The 8,714-nt window shown below is 38.4% G+C and overlaps 1 protein-coding gene across 1 annotated transcript; it reads left to right on the top strand.

Annotated features, from left to right (window-relative positions):
• The first annotated feature begins 741 nt into the window (after window positions 1–741).
• Window positions 742–5,610, top strand: ethe1 (ETHE1 persulfide dioxygenase). Its single transcript, XM_028580825.1, has 7 exons — window positions 742–1,298; window positions 2,584–2,728; window positions 3,111–3,259; window positions 3,568–3,697; window positions 3,881–3,970; window positions 4,913–5,029; window positions 5,203–5,610. The coding sequence occupies exons 1-7, from the start codon at window positions 1,089–1,091 to the stop codon at window positions 5,247–5,249; spliced, it is 888 nt and encodes a 295-aa protein (XP_028436626.1). The 5' UTR covers window positions 742–1,088; the 3' UTR covers window positions 5,250–5,610.
• Window positions 5,611–8,714: the final 3,104 nt, after the last annotated feature.

Raw genomic sequence — 8,714 nt, 5'->3', positions numbered from 1 at the left:
CATCCATTGGGCTAGAGTGCTGTCAATCTGACAATTGTGATTTCCATTGGATCAGAGTACTGTCTGTTCTGCCAATTTCCCAGAACAGACCACACGTTTCCATGATGACTATCCAAAATTCTGATATCATGGAACCAGCACTGGAATTGTTTTTATTTTAAAAGGCAGACTGAGCCTATAAAAAAATGTATAATGTATTCAGATGAAGTGAAATTAATGATGAATGTTATGTGTTTTATTTAGAAGAATTACATTGTGTTGTTCTATCCTATCCAGAATTTCAAATCTGTATTCTGATAAAATGACCCCCCACCACCAGGCCCCCTCTAACTGATTATTGGTTCAAAATGTCTGTCTATGTCATGTGTTTATAAAATAAACATCAGGCTGTATTTAGGAAGACTTGAAACTAAAGCGATTGAGAACTCGTTAGGAAAATGTTTACTGACTGAGGTAATAAATCAAGTGATAAGTAGTAGGGTCATGTTCTTCTCTTTGGAGCCAGTAGAGTCGCCCCTAGTGAAAACACGAATGTATTAAGAGAACTGGAAATTATACAGAATGCCAGGCACTTGCGCATTGGCTTTACTTCAGCCCTGGAAGTTACCATAGACAGTATATAAGGAAGTTACCCGCATTATCGGCGACTTCTGATGAAAGTGGCTACATGTCAACAGTCACGTAACCTGAAGCAGCCTTGTTTATGTGTGTGCATGCGTTTATAAGCGCGCACGAGTGAGGCTCGTGCAGTCGACAGACAGTAATGATCCATAGAGATGGATGGCAATCATCCATGACTGTGTTGTAACCGTAGAATGTAACTGATAACCCACATTTGATTGCTCAATAACACAAACACTGGTTATGGCAGTTACAACCGCTGTAAAAGTGTTTGATACTGTGACACAACTATTGTCGCTGGGTTCATCCAAGGTGAGAGCTTTCAAACGACTGATTTCCAATAAGCTTGAGGGATAGCGATACGCGGCTACATACCGTTACCAGCCGCCGCTTCTCTGGTGCCACAAGACATTTGCCACACTTGAGATACTTATCTGGTACCGCAGCCAGGAAATAGCAGCAGGCGAATGACAATGTGCTCGGTACTAAGCAGAACGAAACCAGTTCAACGGGCTCTGACGCTTCTGCTCAGAGCAAACACCGAGGGCTCCAGTTATGCATTAGCCGAGAGCAGGCGCTTCTGTCCCGGTGTGAGTACTAGGATTTACCCGCTACGAGCTACCAGCAGATCGTATTCCTCCAGGATGGCGCTGACCGATGGACTGCTCTTCAGACAAGTAGGTTCATATTAATACACGTTGTGTTGCTTCGGTTGAATTTATGTTGTCAGTTTTGAAAAATGTTTTTAATGCAATGTTTGGAACTAGCTATGTTTTGCTTCTAGCTAGCTAACACTAGTAGGAAGTGAGCTAGGAGGCGTAACGTTAAGCTAACTTTAGCTTAATTATATTGCTGTTAAATTAGCTCAGAGTTGTAAATTATTTAAATTAAGCCAAACTAAGTTATTGGATGGATCTCTGTGGATTGTGGTAAAGTTAGTGTTTAGTTGGCCGTGCCTGGCTCAATCTGCTCAATGTTTTTGCAATAACGTTGCAAACCTGATGACTTTAACGTTATAAGTTAGCCTACTGTACGTGTACTGTACTGTAATGTACTGTAATGTAATGTAATAGCTGTATCATGATGACACTGGACATGAAGGTAACATTATGCATCTTAACTCAAGGTCCAATTCAACCGTATCACAGGGTTCTTATCATAAAAAGTTTACTATTTTTTATGGCAACTAACGGTTAAGTAAACTCAATTAAGCGAAGAGGACCTTGAGTTGAGATTGTTTTGTCAGATCATTATACATGTTTGCCTGATGCCCTTTATCAAACAACAGCACATACAGATCTAAAAGAAACCATCCAAATTTGACTAACAATGGTGGACGAAATGCGTACAGGTAAACATGGCTTTTTCAGCTTGAGGTTGTTTTTTTATCATGTCATTCAATAATTTAGATATCTTGCAATGTGCATACTATTCTCACAAATGTACAGATATAATCATATTCTTGGAAAGATCACCAATTCATATCCAGGCATGCATAGGCCTACATTATTACATTTTTCTTCAAATATCCACAGATCATGAAGAACAAATGCATGCTCAAACATAGATCGATTGCTCTTGATTTTGTCCTGTGTGTTTAGTTGTCTAGAGATCCCTGAGCAGTACCTTCTCTTCTCTCGCCTCCTGTCATGTTTTTTTGTTTTTTTGTTTTTTTTTGTTTAAGGTTTACTCTAAAGTAGGTGTAACGGTTATAAACACAAAATGTATATTTATCTCTAATACCGCAAACTTTTCAAATATTAGCACCCATTTTGCATTGACGAGATGTAGATCAACATCATACTCTGTTCTTTCTTTTTTTTGTTTCTTTCTCATGCGCTATCTCACACATGTACACAAACACACACTATCACAAGTACAACAAGAACAACCACAACACAACCACCCATCCAATTTATTGCTGAGTCACTCCTGTGCCCTCACCTATTTTTTTCTTTTCAGCTGTTTGAGTCAGAGAGCAGCACCTACACCTACCTGCTGGGAGACACAGAGACCAAGGAGGCGATCCTTATCGATCCTGTACTGGAAACCATTGAACGGGACCTGAAGCTCATACGTGAACTGGGGCTCAATCTAAAAGTGGCAGGTATCTTAACTTCCTATGGCTGGGCTAAGAGATATAATAGTATTCCATAGATTTAGAAAACTCATTTTTGTCATTGTCCAATACAAACCTCTGTTTTTTTATTTATGTACATGTCCACCACACATTATCCTATGAACCATAATGTGTAGGTTAGGATAATTTTGCCCTTAGCTTCCGCAAATTAAAGGGGTATTATAGCCCTGGAATAAAGTCACCTATATTCTGGGTGCTTATTAAAAACTTAAGCTAGTTTTTTATTAGAATTCTTATTAAATTAGCTTGGACTCCTTAAAACAGAATTTGTGAACTAGTCCTACAACGTATTTATGATAATATTGAATTATTGCCAAACCCTTTGGTGAACCATACTATTTTCTGATAGTAAACACTCATTGCCATGCGGACCACATAACAAGTACTGGGCTGATGAAGAAAAGATTGGTTGGGCTGAAGAGTGCAATCTCCAAATTCAGCGGTGCCTCTGCAGACATTCTCCTGTCAGAGGGAGACAAGATCTACTTTGGAAAACATGTAAGAAGAACATATTACTTATTTAATTGCAGAAAAAGTATCCACACACCCCTCATTTTAGAAATAACTAAATTGAGGGTTAACTGCAAAGTAGTATTAGAAGTCTTGTATCTTGATTTGACCGTTTTTCACCTCAGAAATGGATATGGACACACCCATACATGTTTTTAATTTTGAATCCGCATCAGTATTCTAGATATTTTATCTTGGATCTGTATCATGTGTTGCTCTGTAAATAACTGGAACTTTTCAGTTGAAATTTCTTGATGAAACAATTTTTACATGCCTTTGTCCCTTCTCCCCTGTAGTATCTGACAGTGAGAGAGACACCGGGACACACTGATGGGTGCATGGTGCTGGTGACAGGGGATCAGAGCATGGCTTTTACTGGGGACGCTCTGCTCATCAGGGGCTGTGGCAGGACAGACTTCCAGCAGGGTAGACATACTCTTTTACTTTTTCCTAATAATCTCATATCAAATGCAGTGGTTTTCCCCTAACACACTGGCTGAAAGAGAAAGCATTTGTTTTTGTAATGCTGCTAGAAGAACACAAGAGGGCAATATTGCATCTGTTTTCTTTTGGAATTGGTCTAATTTTTGCAAAATGTTTCTTATCCAGGTTGCGCCAAGAAGCTTTATGAGTCAGTTCATCAGAAGATCTTTACTCTGCCAGACCAGTGCCTTGTCTACCCAGCACATGACTACTTAGGTTGGCTGAAAACCCACACATCTGAATGTTTATTTCATATCTCATGGAGTCATTGTGTGAAAACTGGTTATGCAAATAGACAGATTTTAAGCACCAGCATAGTGTAAAAAAGCCATTATGCCAGTATATTCCCACCAATAGCAACCAATACTGATGTGATACACATGTTCTTACACGAGTGTTTGTACATATGCAAGTGCAAGTAGGTCAAGCTTTTCAGACATGCCTCTCTTAATAATACGTCATGCCTTTTAACAGTGTTAGAAGTATTCTGATCTTTTATTTCAGTAAAAATAGAAATTCTACAGTTTAAAAAAACCTTTCTTACGTAAAAGTGCAAAAGTATTAAGCATCAAGCGTCACTTAAAGTACCAAAAGTACTTATTATGCAAAATGGCCCATTTTTAAATTAATATATATTATTGGATTAAACGTATTTATGCATTAATATGTACATCATTTTAATGGTGCAGCTGGTAAAGGTGAGAGTGAAATGCAGTTTAGTAGAAGTATAAAGTAGCATTACATGGAAATGTTCAAGTAAAGTAGAAGAACCCTAAAATTGGACTTAAGTATAATACTTGAATTAATGTACTTAGTTACTTCCCACCACTGCCTTTTACTAGTTTTATTTTGTTGCTTATTGGATACCCATATCGTGAAAATAGATGAGAAAAATCAAATGCCATTCCACAATCTGTTAAATATCAGTAAGAAGTTTATATTTGATGCACTCTGATTTTTAAACTATCTGATACAATTGAGTGTGCCAATGTATCTGTGTATATCTGCCAATAAGTATTTACAGTCTGCCAGCACTATGTGGTTTCTCTGCATTTACCAAATATAATATTTTCTTCTGATTGATCAGTGGGGTTCAACATCTGGTAAACATTAGGGCCACAGATGACATATTGGGCTTTATCTGTCTTTGTTTATCAGGTCAGACGGTGTCTACGGTTGGTGAGGAGCGCAAGTTTAACCCGCGCTTGACCAAGAGCCTGGAAGAGTTTGAACACATCATGAGTAACCTGAATCTCCCCAAGCCTAAGCAAATAGGTATCAAAAACTATTTTTCTATAGTCTAACCTCCCCCCATTCTCTGTTAGTTAAAATAATTCCTGCGCTAAAACAAAACTACATTTTCAAGTTTGTAACGCCTCAGTGCACACTCATAATTGAAATATCTTGCTTGTCACCATATTTATATTTCTTTATATTTCTCATTCCAGATATTGCAGTGCCTGCTAATCTGGTTTGTGGAGTACACAATGTCTGAATGTCCTGCAAAAGAGAGACTTTTAATCAAATCAACTACATCATAGAATCAGAATCAGCTTTATTGGCCAGGTATGTGTACACATACATAGAGTTTTGTGATTAACATTTCCATGTTTGTATCTGAGCAGGATTTACCAAAATGGGCTTACCATTAAGTGCTTTATTGTGTTTATGTATGTAAATGTAAAGATATATAATTGAATAGCTGCCACTGGCGTTAATGTGATAATGCTTAAAATAAAAATGCAATCAGTTCTAGTTTAACCATTAGAAATGAGTGCTTAAGATCTGTACATGAGGAAAAACCACTATTAATTAAATAAATGTATGTTGATTAAATTTAAATGTGACTTACTCTATTCAGCTGTGTCGTTATGAATTGGGGAGGAAATGTTACGAGAAGGAAAGCTCAAATAGAAATGTTCCATTCAAGGTTTGGTTTAGTATTAATGAATTCTTAACTGGGACAATTGAGTTCTTCCACATGGACTTTCCAGTGATTCTGGACTCTTTTAGCCATGGTCACACACACACACACACACACACACACACACACACACACACACACACACACACACACACACACACACACACACACACACACACACACACACACACACACACACACACCACTGACTGCTGCCAGCCATGGCCTTTTTGCATAGCAGGAAAATGAAACTGCTATTTGCATTCAGAATTTCTGAGGGTCAAGTTTCAATTGACAATATGTCAGTGCTATGTGTTTGTGTGCTCTCATCTGTTCCTCTAGACGTCTCATAGACAAGGTTGTCTATTGAAATGTGTATCAATATCTCAGTAAGATATGAAACACATATCTTACTGAGATATGATCAACACATTGAAGTCTGCTCCTGGGTTTCCAGATGTTCTGTACGTGCTGCTCTCAGCCTGCGTTTAATGGCTCATCCGCCAGTAAGACAGGTTTGTCTGGGAGTGTCGATTTCTGACTCAGCCACATGCCTCTGCCAGAGAAACATGCTAATGTGATAGTATGCTGTATGACCGTACTGGTCTTATTATGAGCTTTTAAGGGCCAGTATCAAAATGTTTCTATTAAATCAAAATATTTCTCCTTGCCAGGAGTTAAAGGAGCATCTCACTGATTGTACATAGTTCACTTTCCTCATCTTCGAGAATACCAATGTGAAAACAGTTGGAAAACTGGAGGTGTGGAGTTTGAACTTTGAGTTTCATTATGTGAAATGTAGGTTCCAACAATATCTTCACTCCTATGAGGGACTAAAAGTCAGGATATTTCTGCCTCTACTATTGTAGATTTTGACCATTCTTGTTCTTGCAGTCTCATGCAACTCCTCCTCCACCTTTATGGAAGTGCACTTTCAGACCGTTGCAGGAAACTAAAATGCTCCACAGCTCCACAAGTTACAATTAACTAATTAAACAAATTAAAATTACATATTTATTAATATTATTTAAGTAGTTGTACATTTTTATTCCTAACTTGTATATATTTTAAATATTTGTTGTTGTATTCTATCCTATTTATTATTTCATGTATATTGTATCCTATTATTTCATGTATATTCTGTATGCGTGCTGTGTGTTTGATATTTTGCTGCTGTAACAATGTAATTTCCAATTTTTGGGATCAACAAAAATCTGTCTTATCTATCTATAACCTACCATGCATGTTAGGCCGAATATTTCATCATAGCAGTGGACTTGAAATGTCTAAAATAAACAGACGTGCGCCGATCTGACACGCTGAATCGCACTGATCTGGTATTGGCCATGATGTGACCAATCCTCATTAGTTACTTTGTCAATGTCATAAAAGAAGTCACTCTGTCTTCAGCCAATCATCAATTACATTCATTCAATCACCAGACTGATCTCATGAAATGGCGTGTATGACACGCCAATTCGTATGCCATTATTGCCGTGTTATAAAGACGCATACTTGTTTTTTGGCGTGCATGTCAACGTTTCCTAAACACATTTGCAATAACACGATGGCGTGTATGTTTACGTCCGCTGTATACAGTGTCTACATACACGCGGATCTGTATACAGCGTATACATACGCGCGGATAGCTCAAAATGCTTACAGATAACACGCCACTTGGCTTCAGAAAGTGGTTTTAGCGAAGTCACGATATCACGTTGCAGTCACAGTCTTTAGAACAGCAATCTCAAACATCTTGATACCTTACATAGATGAGTTTTAGACAGTGAGGTAGAGATTTAAAATTTGGGAAAAAGAGCACACTGTTATCAGATCAATATTTGTTATCTGCAGATGATGGTATTGGTTTCAGGAGAAAAATGGTTGGATTGGTGTTTCCCTATTAATGGAATGCCAATATTCATCTAATAAACAGTATACAGGACTGGTGTGCTGTATTGAAAACGATTCAGTTCCTTATAGCTGCACTTGTTGTTATTTTGGTGGGTCATTACATATATCTTTATTTCTTTGATGTTTTGGTCGTGAAATGCCTGCAAGGTTTTAAGGCCTTGACGCACCAAGCCGACGGCCAAGAACCTGGACCGACGGCCGCCAGTCGCCTTGGTGTGTCAGGGCCTTTAAGCTCTTCAAAAGATGTACAGACACTTTGTTATAAAGAAGACTTGGTAAGAATACAACATAATGTAGGCTGGAGAAAAGTGTGTGTTGGCTGATCACATGCAAGTTAATACTGTAAACACACACACACCATCTACCAGCTGTCTCTGTCAGCACTTGAAACAAACAGCATGATTTAGACAGCCTCTGCCTCACCTAGTGTCCTCGCCGAGAGACACCTGCATTATTTTTTCTATTCAAATCAGGAGGTGTGTGTGACTGTTGTTGCCGTCATGCTGAAGATATGTTGCTTTAGAGACACAGCGGTTTTCATGTTAAATGGTCCTTTTGTCTTGATCCTGTTTTGCTGCTGGGAAGCTAAGGTGCCAGCTGTTCTTTCACCCAGTCTGTGTCACCCATCTGCCAGCCCTCTTTCAGCCTGTCCCTCAGCCCACTTACACTGTGCCACCATGAACCTGCTGCCCATTCTCTCTCACACCGTTCACATGTCACTGGGGAGAATCTATTACACTATCAGCTCATTCAGAAAGAGCTGTGAAGAGGCCAGTTGGGGTGATAAAGCACTCAGAGTGAAGAGCAGATTCTGCCCAACAGACCCTAAAGAAAATACTCCTAAAGGGACTTAGTGTACCTCTATACTTAGCATTGAGTTTAGAATGGTCTTATACTTGTTGAAAATGTTTTATCTTCTACAGTGTCACTAACAAATATAGAGTTTTTGGTTATTTTTAATATCTCGAATTATCACTAACATTTGCTACAGGAATTTACGTTGCTCTGGTGCTCAATAGTAAGTTTACAGTGACTGTGTAATACTTTAAGTTATTGTAATCTCTACTGGGATCAATATAAGACTGCTTTAGGGACTTACGCTGTTATTCATACAGTATGTGT

Source organism: Perca flavescens, chromosome 6, assembly GCF_004354835.1.
Source record: "Perca flavescens isolate YP-PL-M2 chromosome 6, PFLA_1.0, whole genome shotgun sequence".
Classification (NCBI taxonomy): domain Eukaryota; kingdom Metazoa; phylum Chordata; class Actinopteri; order Perciformes; family Percidae; genus Perca; species Perca flavescens.
Note: the sequence above shows the minus strand (reverse complement) of the source record. Positions and strands in the feature narration are given on the sequence as shown.